Source organism: Erythrolamprus reginae, chromosome 1, assembly GCF_031021105.1.
Source record: "Erythrolamprus reginae isolate rEryReg1 chromosome 1, rEryReg1.hap1, whole genome shotgun sequence".
In the NCBI taxonomy this organism is placed as follows: domain Eukaryota; kingdom Metazoa; phylum Chordata; class Lepidosauria; order Squamata; family Dipsadidae; genus Erythrolamprus; species Erythrolamprus reginae.
The window spans coordinates 56,413,808-56,432,610 of record NC_091950.1 but is presented as its reverse complement, the minus strand read 5'-3'; the positions used below and the strand labels follow the sequence as shown (position 1 = coordinate 56,432,610).

Below are 18,803 nucleotides of genomic sequence, written 5' to 3'. Positions count from 1 at the left end.
TTCAGTGGATTTCAAGATGGCTGAAGCATAGACATCAGAGAGTTATTGTTAATGGCGAGTATTCTGAGCAGAGACAGGTTACAAGCGGTGTGCCACAAGGGTCTGTTCTGGGTCCTATTCTTTTTAATATGTTTGTGAGTGACATAGGGGAAGGTCTGGTAGGGGAGGTTTGCCTATTTGCCGATGACTCTAAAGTGTGCAATAGGGTTGATATTCCTGGAGGGGTTGTAATATGGTAAATGATTTAGCTTTACTAGATAAATGGTCAAAGCAATGGAAACTGCAGTTTAATGTTTCCAAATGTAAAATAATGCACTTGGGGAAAGGAATCCTCAATCTGAGTATTGCATTGGCAGTTCTGTGTTAGCAAAAACTTCAGAAGAGAAGGATTTAGGGGTAGTGATTTCTGACAGTCTCAAAATGGGTGAGCAGTGTGGTCAGGCGGTAGGAAAGGCAAGTAGGATGCTTGGCTGCATAGCTAGAGGTATAACAAGCAGGAAGAGGGAGATTGTGATCCCCTTATACAGAGCGCTGGTGAGACCACATTTGGAGTACTGTGTTCAGTTCTGGAGACCTCACCTACAAAAAGATATTGACAAAATTGAACGGGTCCAAAGACAGGCTACAAGAATGGTGGAAGGTCTTAAGTATAAAACGTCTCAGGCAAGACTAAATGAACTCAATCTGTATAGTCTGGAAGACAGAAGGAAAAGGGGGGACATGATCGAAACATTTAAATATGTTAAAGGGTTAAATAGGGTTCAGGAGGGAAGTGTTTTTAATAGGAAAGTGAACACAAGAACAAGGGGACACAATCTGAAGTTAGTTGGGGGAAAGATCAAAGGCAACATGAGAAAATATTATTTTACTGAAAGAGTAGTAGATCCTTGGAACAAACTTCCAGCAGACGTGGTTGGTAAATCCACAGTAACCGAATTTAAACATGGCTGGGATAAACATATATCCATTGTAAGATAAAATACAGGAAATAGTATAAGGGCAGACTAGATGGACCAAGAGGTCTTTTTCTGCCGTCAGTCTTCTATGTTTCTATGTTTCTATTAGAAAGTGTCCAGAAATACTTTACTGGAAGAGGCCTCCATTCCTCTACTCACAACAGACTATCTTACACAACCAGACTTGAAATCCTGGTCCTTCGGCATGACTTAAGCATAGCTCATAAAATTACCTGCTACAATGTTCTACCTGTCAGCGACTACTCCAGCTTCAACGAGAACAATACATGAGATACAATACACAACAGATACAAACTCAAAGTGAACCGCCCCAAACTTGACTAGAAAATACGAAATGGTTAATGCCTGGAGCTCACTATCTCAGTGTTTTTCAACCACTGTGCCGTGGCACACTAGTGTGCCGCGAGACATGGTCAGGTGTGCCGCGAAGCTCAGAGAGAAAGAAACCAAGAGAGAGAGAAAGAAAGACAGAAAGAAAGCAAGAGAGAGAAAGAAAGAAAGAGAGAGAGAAAGCAAGCAAGAGAGAAAGAGCGAGAGAGAGAGAACAAGAGAGAAAGAAAGCAAGAGAGAAAGAACAAGAGAAAGAAAGAGAGAGAAAGAGGGAAAGAAAGCAAGAGAGAGAGAGGGAGGGAAGGAGAGAGAGAGAGAGAGAAAGACATAGAGGGATGTAGGGAGGGAGAGAGAAAGAGAGTAAAAAAGAGAGGAAGGAAGGAAGAGAAAGAAAGAGGGATGGAGAGAGAAAGAAAGAGGAAGGAAGGGAGAGAAAGAGGGAGGGAGAGAGAAATAGAGCGAAAGGGAGGAAGAGAGAGAGAGGATTTTTTGTCCAAACTTTTTTTAGCCCCCACCCTCCCCCCGCTCAATGTGCCCCAGGGTTTCGTAAATGTAAAAAGTGTGCCGAGGCTCAAAAAAGGTTGAAAATCACTGCACTATCTAACTCTGTGGTTTTGTCACAAAACCCCAAAAACTTTACTCTTAGACTGTCCACTGTTGACCTCACCCAATTCCTAAGAAATCAGTAAGGGGCATGTATAAGTGTACCAGCGTGCCTACCATCCTTGTCCAATTGTTCCCTCTTATCAGTACCCATTTTATATATATAAACAATGTTATATACATATATGTATATTACAATTACATACTTGACAAAATAAATAAACAAAATAAAATAAATAAAACAAGGCATCTGCAAGTCACTTGCAAAAAACAAAACCTAACCACAGGACTTTTCCGTCTAAGAACAGGTAAAGTAGGCAAGATAATAAGAATATACAATTGCACCAAACAATAGGTTTAGGTTTATTGGATTTATATGCCGCCCCTCTCCGCAAACTCAGGGCGGCTCACAACAATAATAATAAATAAATAAAAAAACAGTACAGTACATAATACCAAATCCAATGCCCACCCATCTAGTTGCAATTTAAATTAATAATCTCATAAAAACAGTACAGTATATATAAAAAACAGGCACACAGTCAATCAATCAACAAAACAACATGGGCAAGGGGGAGGTGTTTTAGTTCCCCCATGCCTGACGGCAAAGGTGGGTCTTAAGGAGTTTACGAAAGGCAGGGAGGGTGGGGGCAATCCTAATCTCAGGGGTGAGCTGGTTCCAGAGGGTCGGGGCCCCCACAGAGAAGGCTCTTCCCCTGGGTCCCGCCAGACGACATTGTTTAGTCGATGGGACCCGGAGAAGGCCAACTCTATGGGACCTAACCGGTCGCTGGGATTCGTGCGGCAGGAGGCGGTCCCGAAGATATTCTGGTCCGGTGCCATGAAGGGCTTTATAGGTCATAACCAACACCTTGAATTGTGACCGGAAACTGATCGGCAGCCAATGCAGACTGCAGAGTGTTGGAGTGATATGGGCATACTTGGAGAAGCCCATAATTGCTCTCGCAGCTGCATTCTGCACGATCTGAAGTTTCCGAACACTTTTCAAAGGTAGCCCCATGTAGAGAGCGTTACAGTAGTCGAGCCTCGAGGTGATGAGGGCATGAGTGACTGTGAGCAATGACTCCCGGTCCAAATAGGGCCGCAACTGGCGCACCAAGCGAACCTGGGCAAACGCCCCCCTCGCCACAGCTGAAAGGTGTTTTTCTAATGTGAGCTGTGGATCGAGGAGGACGCCCAAGTTGCGGACCCTCTCTGAGGGGGTTAATAATTCCCCCCCCCAGGGTAATGGACGGACAGATAGAATTGTCCTTGGGAGGCAAAACCCACAGCCACTCCGTCTTGTCTGGGTTGAGTTTGAGTTTGTTGACACCCATCCAGGCCCCAACAGCCTCCAGGCACCGGCACATCACTTCCACTGCTTCGTTGACTGGACATGGGGTGGAGATGTACAACTGGGTATCATCGGCATATTGATGATACCTCACCCCATGCCCTTGGATGATCTCACCCAGCGGTTTCATGTAGATATTAAATAGCAGGGGGGAGAGGACCGACCCCTGAGGCACCCCACAAGGGAGAAACCTCGGGGTCGACCTCTGACCCCCCACTAACACCGACTGCGACCGACCGGAGAGGTAGGAGGAGAACCACTGAAGAACAGTGCCTCCCACTCCCAACCCCATGGTCGATGGTATCGAAAGCCGCTGAGAGGTCAAGGAGCACCAGGACAGAGGACAAGCCCCTGTCCCGGGCCCGCCAGAGATCATCCATCAACGCGACCAAAGCAGTTTCCGTGCTGTAGCCGGGCCTGAATCCAGACTGCTGAGGACCTAGATAAGGTCATGTCTCTAAAAATTCCTGCACTGATTATGCTACATAGCAAGGTAAGAACCATTGTACCTACCTGAACTGTCTTCTCGATGCACTGGAAGGAGAGTCCAACATGGGTAATTCCTCTAGTCTTATTGGTAGGGACTGATATTAATGAGGTACCGCCCCCTCCCTGCCCCAGGAAGTCAGTTTTAAAAAACGAAGGCAATAGAATAGGTAAACTAAACAACATTTATTCAACAATAGTAACTTGTAACTGTCAACTGAACTGGAATGAATATTCGCCCCCGGGGCCAACTGGCCGGGAGGGTTTGGACTCTCCTTCCAGTGCATCGAGAAGACCGTTCAGGTAGGTAAAACGGTTCTTCTCCACTGCACTGGAAGGAGAGTCCAACATGGGATATACCCAAGTTTAAATTCCATGGAAGGGAGAAGGCTTCCATTATACAGCTGCGAAGCCAACGGCTAAGTGTCTGTGGTGAAACCTTGAGTCCCATCTTAGTCTGAGAAAAGGAGACAAACAGTGCCTCGGATTTCCTGAGGGTTTTAGTCCGTCTAATATAAATCTTCAATGCCCTGCGGGCATCTACTTTGTGCCACCTAAGTTCTGATGGGTGGCTACCATGCGTACAAAAGTACGGTATTATGAGGTCTTGTCTCCTATGGAATAATGTATTGACCTTCTGCATAAAGGTCGGATCTAGATATAGATTGACTCTATCCGGTTGGAAGATGCAAAGGTCTGATCTGACCGAGAGAGCTGACAGCTCTGATACCCTGCGGGCCCAGGTTATAGCTATGAGGAGGACTGTTTTAATAGTTAAGAAACGGAGAGAGACTGTATGCAATGGCTCAAATGGTGGTCCAGTGAGGGCTTGTGGGACAAGTGAGAGGTCCCATGTAGGGAACCGGCGAACTGGAGGAGGGTGTTTGTTAGAAGCCCCTCGAAGGAAGTCCTTGATCCACGGGTGGTGGGCTAGGGAACGGCCATCCTCAGCCTTCAGGATTGTGGATAGGGCCGCCACTTGTCTCTTTAAGGTATTTGGAGCCAGTCCTTTTTCCAGACCGGTTTGGAGAAATTCCAGGATTGGAATCAAGGTGGCATCTTGTGGAACAATCTGTCGTTTTGTACAGAACTTGCAGAAGGTGGACCATGTCGCCTGCTAAATCCTCATTGTAGATGGGCGTCGGGCAGCCTGCATAGTGTAGATCACCTTGTCCGGAAGTTGATGGCTTCTCAATCTGTTCCCTTCAAGTGCCAGACGGTTAACTGGAACCACTGAGGCTCTGGGTGGAGAACGAACCCTTGGCTGAGGGCTACCAGTTGATCTGGAATCCTCCACAGAAGGGAAATCGACAGCTCCATTAGGTTGGAGAATCAAGGACGGCGCGGCCAGTGGGGCGCTACCAGTAGAACCTCGGCCCGTTCTGCCAGAATCTTGTCCACAACTTTCGTAATGAGGCATGTTGGCGGAAAGGCGTACAGTAGGCATTGGGGCCAAGGTGAGCGCAGGGCGTTGATCCTCTCCGCTCCTGGTGATGGGAACCAGGAGAAAAACCTTGAAATCTACCTTGGGGTTGCCATATCGGTAGACCAGCCTCTGAAATAGTTCTGGTTCCAGTTGCCATTCTGCTGGATCCAAGGTTGCCCTGCTCAGCCAGTGGGCCTGGATATTGCATTGCAAGTTCCAGCTATGTGTTCCGCTGACAGGGATGCTAGGTGCGTCTCGGCCCATCAGAATAAGGCAGACGCCTCCTGCATGAGTCTGCAGGACTTCGTCTCTCCCTGGTGATTCAGGTGGGCCCTGGTTGCAACATTGTCCATAAGTACTAGGACATGCCTGTCTTTTATCATTGCTGCAACTGCCTGGAGGGCCAGGAAGACTGCCCTGAGCTCCAAGAAGTTGATGTTGACTGAATTTAAGTCTGCATGTGAACAGATTCCCTGCGCCATCTGGGAGCTTACGTGCGCTCCCCAGCCCGTCAGGCTCGCATCCGTTGTGATCATAACATGGTCTTGGTTCCAAAATGAGGATCCCCGGTATAGCGCTGGAGAAATCCACCATCTGAGAGAGTTTCGAACCCCCCTGCTTAGGGGGACTAGTTTGTGTGAGTGGCTGATCCTTGCCTTCTGGAAAGGTAGTAGGAACCACTGAAGAGTTTGGATATGATGGCGAGCCCATGGCACAATGTCTATACACGAGACTAAGGTCCCGAGCAGCTTTGATAGGAGGGAAAGTGGTACTCTGCATCATTGTCGTAAACTGGATACCATCTGGCTGATGTTGGCTTGCCTCTCTGGAGAGAGGGAAACGGTACCTGAGATTGTGTTAATGATTGAGCCCAGATGCAAGAGGCTTGTAGTGGGAGACAATTGGCTCTTGGGTAGATTGATGGTGAATCCATGTTCTTGTAGTGTCTGTATAGTACGTTGTAGGTTCTCTTTGGTCCTTGGTGGGGACTTGGACAATATAATTATGTCGCCCAAGTAGGCCATCAACTGTATGGACTGGGAGCGGAGACTGCTCATGAGGACGTCCAGCAACTTTGTGAATGTCCGTGGGGCAGACGATACACCAAAGGGCATTGCCCTGTATTGGCAATGTGTTCCTTCCAGACAGAAGCGGAGAAACTTTCGATATGCCTGGTGGATTGGAACGTGCAGGTACGCTTCTTTTAGGTCTATTGACGTAAGCAAGTCCCGGTCTGAAATTGAGGGTAAGATGGAGCGGTAGGAAGTGCATCTAGAACCTTCTGTATCGAATGAAGATGTTTAGTTGTTTCAAGTTTAAGATTAGTCTGAAGCCCCCGATGCCTTGGGAATGAGGAAGACTATTGAATAGAACCCCATGCCTTCTAGTTGTAGTGGTACCTTCTCGATTGCATGAATGTCTAAAAGATGGGAAATTTCCTGGTTCAGGATCCCCCGTTTCTGGGGATCTATAGTTACGGGGCATTGAAGAAAACAGTTGGGTGGGGTTTGAATAAATTCCAACCGCAGTCCTTGTGACACTGTGGCTAGAGCCCACTTGTCTGAAGATGTAGTCTCCCAGGAGGCACTGAAGGACTGAAGTTTGCCTCCTATGGGGAGTGCCCCGGAGGAGTCACTTGTTATGCCTGCAGCCTCTCTGGTTGGAGCCTCTGAAGGGGCATCTTGACTGTTGATGGTTTCTAGCTTTGTCTTGAAAGCTGGATCTATCACCTTGGAAGGGGAGTTGGTTGTAATGACCCGGGGAATATGACCTCGGTTGCTGGGTTATGCCTAAGGAAGACTCCCAATGAAAGGGCTGCCTTCGGAAGTAAGAGGTAGCGTGGCGTTCCTGCCGTCTGTGAGTCCTAGGGAGGACCTTCTGTTTATTCTTGTCTTCTATAAGGACGGGTTCTAGTGCCTCCCCAAACAGGTCGGATCCCTGAAATGGAGCTGAAGCCAGGTTCCATTTCAACTTCATGTCCGCCTGCTAATTACGAAACCAGAGAAGGCGTCGCTAAGACAGCGTGGCTGCCATGCCCCTGGAGGAGAACTTTGCTGCATTTAAAGTGGCATCAGCGGAAAATTCTGCCATGGCCATTAACTTGTTCAGGTCCTGTCTCCAGCGGGCATCCTCAGGCCCCAGCCTTGCCTACATCTCTTGGATCTACATGATTGACACCCTATTGAAGGACGCCGCCAAAGCCACCCGAAGACTCTAACTGGACATTAGATGTGTTTAGACCGGAAAATGGCAGTTGTTCAGGAGCTGTCTCATCTTCTGATAAGTCATAGTCCCTGTCGCTGTCCTCCTCCGGAGGTGGTTCCTCTGCCAAGGCCTCTAATCCTGAAGGGGGCGGTGGTGCTGTCCACAGGTCTCTGGACTGGATTTGGCGGAGGTATTGGGAAGTATGCTGTTGCGCCCCCGTCGCCATGCCTTGGGAATAGGCGTTTGTTATCATGTCCTGTAGGGCATGGGGTAGACCTTGCCCGGTATCAGGTTGAGACCGCAATCCCGCAGCAGTGGGCGTAAACGTGGCTGGAGGGTGGATGCCCCTTGGAGAAATAGTACTGCTGTGCATGGGGTGACTCGATGGTCTAGGTCTTCCAGGCCTGAGGCTAGGTGAGAAGACTGCTGAAGTTGGTGGGGGGGGGGGTGTAAATGTCGGTCAGGAGACCAGTCTCCTTCTGTAGCAGATCCCACTGGTCTCACGAGGGTCTGGGGGGAAGCCAGGCCCAGAGGCTGTGGCAGTGTGCTGAAATGGTGGCCCTGTTGGGGATAGGCCCAAGGGGTTTGGGGCAACTGGATGTAAGGCTACTTCAAGTTTCTGTTCAAGGGCCTTTATTTTATTTTCTGCTTCCTTGAGGGAGGAAGCCTTAGATTTTGCCCTACTGGCGTGGGCCCTCTCCTTGGGTTTGGCAGCCGCGGGGGAGGGGGCAGCTCTCTCTCCCAGTGGTTCCTGTCTTTCCATAGTACTGACAGATCCGTAAGGTGGACTAATAAGTCTCTGGCAGCCAGTGGCAAAACGATTCCTTCTTCTTGGAATGGACAATCAGCTCTGGATGACAACTGCGCAGGTGCAAGATGGTGTTTTCGCGCCAAACAGCTGAGAGGCATGGCGTGAACTTCGCCCTCCAAGGCCCCTCCTGTCTCCTGGGAGAAACCACGCCAAAATGGCGGCTTGGGTCCACCGGGGGCACCACGCCTGCGCATTAGCCTCCCCAGGTGTTTTTTCTGTGCCAAACCTCTGGCCAAAATGGTGTGCGTGCTCAAATCCTTCTGGGCGCAATTCGCCTGCCCCAAAATGACAGCCACGATGGCCCCGACCGGCAGCATTCCCAGCTGCCTCCCGAGATTCGGTCTATTCAACTCCCACGCTCTCGGAGCCACTCAGCTCCTCCGCGCTTCCGGGTTGTTATCCAAATGTCGATCTTGCTATCAGCTCAGCTGTGACGCGGCTCTCAGAGGGCTTTCCAGGGCGGTGAGGAATCCTTGACAACACGGCAATTACACAGCTGAGGGGCTTGTCTTCTGCCGCTGTGCTCCTCTCGAGATGTGGTTACAGCCTCCTAATGGGGGAGATGGACCCCCCCACCTTAAGCTGGCAGCCATGTTTTGCCACGGAGGCCAGTGACCAAGGGCTGAAATCCCATTCCCCAGGACAGTTCTCTTGGAGAGAAGATGCCCTATAAGGGGAAATTGTTGGGGGTGGTGCCCGCGGAGGGCAGAGACCCCATCCTGCACCACCTGGAAAGTAAGATAACATTAATACATATAATACATACAATCAATGAAATAAATAACCTTACACAAACCCAAATCTGGATTTATTGGAGAGCAAACTCATAACATCCCTACACTAGACTGAGTTTTTTAAAACTGACTTCCTGGGGCAGCTAGGGGGCAGTACCTCATTAATATGTTAATTTAAACTCAGTCCCTACCAATAAGACTAGAGGAATTACCCATGTTGGACTCTCCTTCCAGTGCAGTACAGTACAGTACATCCTCAAAATAAGCTGTAAGAATTCCAACAATATGACATGAGCTACAAATATTGTCTTTCTTGTTATTTTAACTAAAATCTGAACTGGGCAACTGGGCATGGTTTATGCATTCCATACTGTTCCCCCAGTGCCTCAAGATTTATTTTAGGTTTATATGCCACTCTAGTCTTAAACTGATTCTGAGTGGCTTATTGAACACAATATTAAGAACATAAATTATTGAATACAACTCAACAAATACAGTCATTAGAAAACAGTCAAATTATATACAACACTCCCTTGAAGGAATGACATATTCAACACCTCAGACCCTTTAGGCTTGTTAAATAAAAAATGTTTTAATTGCTTCATAAATACCCAAGTGAGTCAATATTCTGTCGTGAATAAGAACTATACAACTGAAGGCAGGCTATAACACTAAATTTTGCTGCAAAATAATTGAACTGCAGCGATATCTCTCCATTCCTTAGATAATCTAATGTCTCTAACTCAAAGTGCACAAGAAACTTTCTAAATCTTGATTAAGTTCAATCTCTGGCTTTATTTCAGACAAAGTGCTACAAAAAATGGATAGAACTACATCTGAAATAGACTGAATACTAACCACAAACTGAACATTTAATACTGCCAGTATTCTGTCAGAATAAGATGTGATCTATATAAGGTGATATGAAGAATGTAGAATAGTATATACATTTGGGTGACCTGAAAGAGGTTAGTGATTGTTTAATGGTACTAGCAACAATTCCCATTTTTCAACTAAAAACAGGCTGCTAAAGCATAGAAAGCTTCATATAAGCAAGAATTCTACTAAGAAAATTTAATTCCGCTCTGAAGGCTACCCAAATTCAAAATATTCTAGGCTTTAATTTTATGTGTCTGTGTTTTGAAGTAGGATCGACAGGGTGGATATTTTGATTTCAATTAAAAAAACCATTAAGTTTAATAACCTATCCACTGAAGAGCCTTGGTGGTACAATGGGTAGAGTACAGTACTGCAAGCTACTTCTGCTGATCACTGGCTGTCAGCAGTTTGGCAGATTGAATCTCAGTAGGCTCAAGGTTGACTCAACCTTTCATCCTTCCATGATTGGTAAAATGAGGACCCAGATTGTTGGGGACAATATACTTGCTCCCTGTAAATCGCTTAGAGAGGGCTGTAAAGCACTGTGAAGTGTTATATAAGTCTAAATGCTATTACTATAATATGTGTTTATAATGTATGTATATAAGAGCAGGATGAGGTGAAGAAATCTTGAATTGGGACAGCAGACAGTCCCATTTCAGATTGTAAGACAGTAGTATCGAACTATATATTAATTTTTATGTTAAAAATAGCTAAAATCAGAAGTTTCTCTGCATTTAGAAGAAACTTTAATTTAAAGGAATAGGAATAAATAGAATTCCATATATGCAAAATGAAGCATTACAGTTCATTCTACCAACACCAAGTTTTACAATTTAATTTGTTGTACTGAAAGATCAAACTGGAGGAAATGTTACTTCCCTAAAAATCACAAATAGTTAATAGAGCCTACTGAAGCTATTGCCAATAGCCTGAGGAAACTGCTTAATGGAGCATTTTTGGGAAGAATTTAGTGAAACAGTAAAATGCTCTTTTCACTTAAGTCAAACATACCACAAAAAACAATCACAACCTAACTTCTCTCAGCAGGCTTTGAATGATAGAGATACATACCTTTTACTTTGTTTTGAACTTCCCACATATGCTAATTTTGTGTGCAAGTGGGGAAAAAAATAAATGCACACAAAGTTATAATGTATGATTTTCCAGTTAGAGGGCACAGGTAGCACTTTCTAATTCAGTGAAGGCTTTTCCTCTATGCCTGGTTCTTATACAACTCCAGTGAAGTTGGGGCTCTCATAACTTAACATTGTTCCAGTATTCTGTAACAAAGTCCAGACCGCATTGGAGCAGCCCATGCTAGGGCTCTCCTCCTTCCTTCCGCCAGTATTAACCACTTAGAGCAGTGGTTCTCAACCTTCCTAATGCTGCAACCCTTTAATACAGTTCCTCATGTTGTGGTGACCCTCAACTATAAAATAATAAAATTATTAGAAGTCTCAGGGGTGGGTTGTAACTTACCTCACTGCTGGTCCACTTCCTCCTGTGCTGCGTGGCTGCGCCTCATAGGTGCACTTGTGCTTTGCACACACATGTATGTGCAATGCAAATTTTTAAAATTTTCTTTAAAAGCCCAAAACAAGATGGTGATGCATGTGCAGTGCTGGAAATTCTGCTCCTGCGCATGCTCAGGTTGCCATGGGGTCAGATCCTGTGGCCTAGAGGTTAATTCTCTGCCTTACAAGGCAAAAATAGGAACTGTGACGCTCCTTCAATATACCAGGATGATCCGACAGAAAAAACATATAACCCCTCCCTGGTACAAAGCTGAAGGGAACAGTTCCCATGGCCTAGAGGTTAATTCTCTGCCTTACAAGGCAGAAGCTACAGGATCAAATATCAGTAAGGGTATGGCTAGCTGATGAGGCCAGAACAAGGCCGAAGTAGTGCTATCCTAGTCTCCCTTAATTTTAAAAAATATTCAGCAAAAACATGTGATACATACAGAATATAGTTTGTCGGCTATGAATAAATTAACTGCCTTGAAATGGCCCTGCGTTAGGCCTAGAGGCAAATAGGAACTGTGACGCTCCTTCAATATACCAGGGTGATCCGACAGAAAAAAACATATAGCCCCTCCCTGGTACAAAGCTGAAGGAATCTGATCCTGTGGCCCAGAGGTTAATTCTCTGCCTATAGGATCAAATCCCAGTAAGGATATAGCTATTCTCCCTTATTTTAAAAAAAATCAGCAAAATCATTTGATACAAACATACAGACATTGACATTGCACTAGTCTATTATAGACATTGCATTAGTCTATTATAGACATATAATAGACATCTATAATAGACATTGCACTAGTCTATTTTCATGTGGGTGGACCCACCTGGAGATGGATAGAGGAATGATGTCTCGGTTCCTAACACCTTCGGAAATACATGTTTTCCAATGGTCTTAGGTGACCCCTGTGAAAGGGTTGTTCAACCCCCAACGGAGTTGCGACCCATAGGTTGAGAACCACTTACTTAGAGGCACTTGTGGTGCTGTATATTCCTCCCAAATAACTTGCAGCTTCTTCCCTCGGGACTAGGAGGTCTCATTCTATCCTCCTGTACATTCAAGTCATCCTAAAATCAATAGCTCTGTTCTTATTTTTGATTATTCTGATCTTTCAATTATTGAAAACAGTGTCTAAGATTTATGAGCTAGAAAAGAAAGGGAAGGGAAAGGAAGGAAGGGAAAACTTCTGTGTGCGTGTGTTATCAGTAAATTCAGAAATTGTAACTATGGTATTCCTTTTAAAGAACTGCATAATCTGCAACACTGCAGCATCTCCATGCTGGTATATTCAGGAAACAGCTCATCTTGTAGCATCAAGCTTCAGTATGCTAACACAGTCTTACCTTTTTATGGCTTTGTAGCAAATGATGAAAACTAGAAAGAGGAACACCGGTATGGCACAGCATGCGGCAATGATTATAGCTGGACTTGGCCAGGGTGCTGCAGCAGGGCAAATAGGAACGGTGGGAGCTGTAAAAGATAACACACTTAATTGAGTCCCACCAAACACAAAGTTTATGATCTGAGGAGCTCTATTAACCAAGAGCAAGGAGGAAATTACCAAGAAAGTCAGTTGATACCATAGAACAGTGATGGCAAACCTTTTTTCCCTTGGGTGCCGAAAGTGCATACGCACACACTATCATGCCTGCACGAGTGCCCACGCCCATAATTCAATTCCTGGGGAGGGCAAAAACTGCTTCCCCTGTCCCCTCAGGGGCCTTCTGTAGGGCCCGGTAGGCCAATTTTTCACTTTCTCCAGGCTCCAGAGGCTTCCCTGGAGCCTGAGGAGGGCAAAAATGCCTTCCCCATCCCCCCGGAGGCCCTCCGGAAGCCAAAAATGCCCTCCCAGAGACTCCATACAGCTAAAAATCAACCGGTGTGCACATGCGTGCTGGAGCTGAGCTAAAGCAATGGCTAGCGTGCCGGCAGATTTGGCTCTGCGTGCCATCTGTGGCACTTGTGTCATAGGTTCGCCATCACTGCCATAGAACATTCTCCACTACCTCAGGTAATAAACTCTATGGTGTTTTCTCGCTATATATTATATTGAATTCAGCAGTAGCTAACTGCTATAAAGCTATCTTAAATTCTCACTGGTCCATGCAACTCAATGTAAATAACATTTAGTTTGAGTGTTGTATGAGTCCAGCCACTGTGGTTTATGACTTTGGATTTTTGAGGGGTGAGGTGGGGGTTAATATGCTCAGTATATTTAGCGAATTGTGGCTCACTATTGTTAACCAAATCAGGCATAACATGATATACAAACTATTGACAATAGCTCTGGTGGGTTCAGCAAGAGCATGTCCAAGACGTATCTGGAGATGCCAATGCTTTCTGCAAATGAAACACATGCTGTGGCACTAATTCAATTCAATTCAATTTATTAGATTAGTATGCTGCCCTTCTCTGAAGACTAAGCTAAAGGTTTATCTCTAACTCGTAAAACACCTGAAGATCAGAAATTAAAATGTCTTAATATGGATGGAAGTCCCATTTCTTAGCAGCTGCCAAACAACCAATCTTTGATTTACCAAGTAAAATCATGCTGCTATATCAACATATTAAACCCAATGAAGAGAAACACATCAAACATAAATGTCAAATCATGCAACCACTGTTACAATAACTGCATGTGGAGACTTCTTTACAGAGATTCTGAGGATAATCTTCCTACTCCCCAAACTCTTGTTAAGTTCTTTTCTTTTAGTCACTTTTTAAAGCACCTGGAAATTAGGATTTCCAAACCATATATATATAAAGAAGGGGTTCAGCTCTAAAAAGTGTATTTGTACTGATACCGTATTAACTAAAATATTATTTCTATTTCATTCTATTATGAAGGTCAAAGTGGCATAAACACGGCTACTGAATTTAGTCCTTATCAATTTATGACAATTATATAATTAGTTGCCTAAAACACATTACAGGTCTTTATATGAGATTTGAATCCAAAACTGTCCCAATCAAACCCAATTCATGAACTTATATATTTAAAATTAAACCTGAGTTCAGTGGGAAATATTTTTCAGGGGAGTGTGTAAAGCATTTTTGGTTCGCGTGCCAAAAGGCTGTGTGTGTGTGTGCTAGCATGCATGTACATGCCCACACCTCTCCCCTCCTCCCCAAGCATGCGCACACATCCCCCACGTCCCCCCCCCCATATATGTGTTACTAAAGCCTGGTAGGTGATCTAAAATGCACTTCCGGTTTGCCCATTGTGCTGTTTTTTGCACTCCGGGGCTTCAGGAAGCTTCCCTGAACCCTCCGGAGTGCAAAAGACAGCACAACAGTATACTGGGAGTGCATTTTTCTGAACTTCCAGTTTGTCCATTGGGCGATCTTTTTGCCTCCAGGCAGTGAAGGGCTACCAAAAGTTTTACTACCACACTGTGGGCATGGCTTATGCAGGATGCCCTGCATTTTCTTTCAACATTTTTCAGTGCAAATCAGGTGCTCTGGAGTGGAGCTCCATTTTCACTACCCCACTGTGTTCCCCCTGTCCGGGCAGTAGCCCACCCGCCTCTGGGGTTTCAGGGAAGCTTCCCTGAAGCGTCCAGAGGGTGAAACAGACTTTCCCAAAGCCAAAAATCAGCCCGCCAGGACGTGCATGCGGGCTTGAGCTGACACAGGGCAAAGTCTCATGTGCCCTCCAATATGGCACAGGTGGCAACACGTGCCATAGGTTCGCCATCACAGGTATAAAAGGTATTTATATATTATTTGTTTCCCAAAGAGGGTTTAATTTCTTGTGAAACATTAAAGGGAAACAACATATGTTGTTAATTACTTTTCAGGAATAGTATCTTCGGGAGATTACTTTAATTGACTTACAATCACAAGTGAGCCCAAAATTTATGTTACTAAGAAACACAGTTGTGAAGTGAATTTTGTCCCATTTTATTCATTTCCTTGCTACTGTTGCTAAGTGAATCATTGCAATTGTTAAATTAGTAACAAGATTGTTAAGTGAATCTGGCTTCCCCATTGACTTTGCTTGTCAGGTCACCAAAAAAAGATCACATGATCCTAGGACACTGCAACCATCATAAATATGAGTCAGTTGCTAAGCATCTGAATTTTGATTATAATTTTTGCGCATGGGGGATGCTGCAGTGGTCCTAAGTGTGAAAAACAGTCATGAGTAACTTATTTCAGTGCCTTTGTAACTTTGAATAATCACTAAATGAACTGTTGTAAACCCCAAACTACTTGTACTGTTAAATATATTTTATTTTTTTGTAGCATACATAAAAAGTAGTTTTCTCCTTATAAAGTTAGTCCATTTTCCATTTATTTTTACTAGTTGTTCAGACCAATTACACTTTTGAAATTCAAATATATATGGTCTATTAAGAGGACAGTGAATGACCGTGGCATCTTCTACAGAAGATATTCCTGGAAGTTGCCATGGCCCAAAAAAGATGACTTGGTAAACATCAAATCATCCTTCATGGCACCAAGTTCTCTGTTTATGACAAATAATAATGATATTGTCTGGCCCTATTCAGGGCAAATATTATATTTTATTTATAACATTATGGATATGCCACACAAAATATACTTTAAAATAGCACAAATCATATATTTGGGCAATTTTTAAACAATATTTATTTGGGAGGAATTATAATTGACATATTATTATAAATTCTGTTATTGTCTAAATATGCTTTAGGCCAAATAAAAAGACAAAGGCCATCTGAACGTATGCCATCTAAGAAATGAATTCAGCTTTAAAGAAATGATGTATCTTTAACATTTGTATTAGTGGGGATCATTTTAAATATATGTGTCTTATGTAGTATTCATGAATGCACTTCAGCAACTCCTTGGCATATCCAGAATGTCATCACATCAGCTTCGCTTCATTGTCTCTGACCCTTGGAAATGCAGTTGGCAGTCATGAAAGACATAGATCAAATTTTATAGCAAGAGGAAAGACTGATAACAGCATTTTGGTTTTCAATATATGGCTCACAATGAACAATTCTGCACAGGGCACCAGATTGAAACAATTATTTGTGAAAAGACAGATCAGTGTTAGGCATTCAAAAAAAACCCTGGCTCCTCTGCTAGGGTTTTGGGGGCTTACATCCAGAAAATAATAGGTCTCAGCCCAAACAGGTTTGTGGAGAGAAAGACAAACTGTGCAGAAAATTTTGTGCATTCCACAAAAGAGTAAAAATCATTCCTCAAGCTGAGCTTTATCCTAGAGAGATGTAGTTATTTCCTCAGCAAAAACATAACAGCTATGCCAAGTTGCTTTCTTCCCCAATATTCCTAAAGATTTTCTATGATGTAATCCTTGGCCTGGGATTAAACAGGACGAAATTATTTTACCCTCTCTGTTGTGACAATTCTTTATTCTCAATTTAAATGTAATGGGAAAAATGCGGTATCATTTTGGGCTCTCTGTGAGAAATCTCTCTTTCCCAAGAATTTCAATCTTTGTTTTAAAGGAATAATAGACACATTGGGCAGAACCTTCTCACATTCAATAACCTTTTTAGAATAGAATGACAGAGTTGGAAGGGACCTTGGAAGTCTTCTAGCTCAACCCCTTGCTTAGGTAGGAAACCCTACATCACTTCAGACAAATGGTTATCCCATATCTTCTTAAAAACTTCCAGTGTTGGAGCATTCACAGCATCTGGAGGCAAGCTGTTCCACAAATTAATTATTCTAACTGTCAGGAATTTTTTTAATAAAGTTCATATTCATAATAGTTAAATCTGTAATTTAACATATAGAAGGAAAGCAGTGACTTTGGTAAAAATGCATTTTATATACTACAAAAATATAAGCTTCCATGTTTTTTTATTTTTTTCTGTGGAATTTCCATGGAACTTGAATAATGTAAATTCCTAGCAACCACCCAGAAAAATAGGAATCAGACAACATGTAATAATTAGCAATGGCACAACACAATTGCCAAAATGATTCACTGGAATATATGTAAAAATTATAAAGTGCCAGTAATGAAAAATTGCTGGGAACGTACAGTTGAAAAGTAATTGAAAATGAGCAATTCAAATATAGTGGGATTTTTAAATGCTAACTGATAAAGGCCTTGGACATAACACATCAGATTTAATTGTGGTTGAAAAGAAGAAAGGGTAGATAACTGATGTGGCAATCCCAGGAGTTAGCAGAAGAGAAGACAAAGAATTGGAGATCACAAAGTATTAAGCTCTGAAAATCAAAATTGAAAAATGGTTGCATAAATCAGTTGTTTAGTGGTCCCAATGGTTATCAGCACATTGGATGGCATACACTTCCCCCTCAAAATTGGGTGGCACTTGTGTATTGACAAAATTTCCATTAGTCAATTACAAAAGGCCATATTGTTAGATCTGCACATATACTATATCCATACATTACGACATCCAAGGTTCCCAGGATGAGTGGATCCCCTTTGCTGAATCACCATGATCCCACAGGATGGGTAGGCAATATAGTTTAAATTACAGACTGAAGTTTACCATTGGTGTCTCAGAGTTTTATACCGATTACCTATAAATACCTATAAAGCTATGTTTGAAACTTAAGCATTTATAACTTACTGCATATAACTATTATCAAGTAAGCACTGCTGGAAAGTTTGAGGGAGCTTGAGTTAGTTTTCAAAAATAAATTTATAGTTTTAAAGATCAGTGTTACTTATTTGCTTCTTTTGTTGGACTACCTAATGAAAACAATTAAATAACAGTTAACATGGATTTCAATTAAGACAAATCTCATTTATTTATATGAAGATCTTACAAATGATCAAATAATTCAAATTGTGAGTATACAGGCTGCAGATAGATATTTCCCAATATAAAATTGTTGGTATGCTTTTAAAACTAGTCTATTGGATACAGTTGACCTGTTGTTCAAGGAAGCATATTCAGAACTACTCAGTAAAATATTATGGAGTGCTGATCTGTGAATTAGACAAGTACCAGCCAATTAACTATATATAAATAGTAAAGTCCCACAGAGTTGGCCTTCTCCGGTCCCGTCGACTAAACAATGTTGTTTAGTGGGCTCCAGGGGAAGAGCCTTCTCTGTGGCGGCCCCGGCCCTCTGGAACCAACTCCCCCCAGAGATTAGAATTGCCCCCACCCTCCCTGTCTTTCGTAAACTACTCAAGACTCATTTATACCGCCAGGCATGGGGGAGTTGAGATATTCTTTCCCCCAGGCCATTACAAGTTATGCATGGTATGTTTGTGTGTATGTTTGGTTTTATAATAAGGGTTTTTAGTTGTTTTATTATTGGATTGTCACATGCTGTTTTTATCATTGTTGTTAGCCGCCCTGAGTCTACGGAGAGGGGTGGCATACAAATCCAATAAATAAATAAATAATAAAATGAATGGATATCCATTCAGAAATCTACTGTATTTTTTGGAGTACAAGGCGTAAGTGTAAGACACACCTTAGTTGCTGGGGGAAAATTGGGGGGGGGGGGTTGTCTACCAGGTATT

At 43.4% G+C, this 18,803-nt stretch overlaps 1 protein-coding gene across 2 annotated transcripts in view; it reads right to left on the bottom strand.

Moving 5' to 3' along the window:
• Window positions 1-18,803, bottom strand: part of PRIMA1 (proline rich membrane anchor 1) — a 76,578-nt gene that overhangs the window by 13,396 nt on the left and 44,379 nt on the right. For both annotated transcript variants that reach the window (XM_070753419.1, XM_070753428.1), the window contains exon 4: window positions 12,673-12,799. In XM_070753419.1, the coding sequence (XP_070609520.1) occupies window positions 12,673-12,799 (127 nt within the window). The remainder of the gene's footprint in view (window positions 1-12,672; window positions 12,800-18,803) is intronic.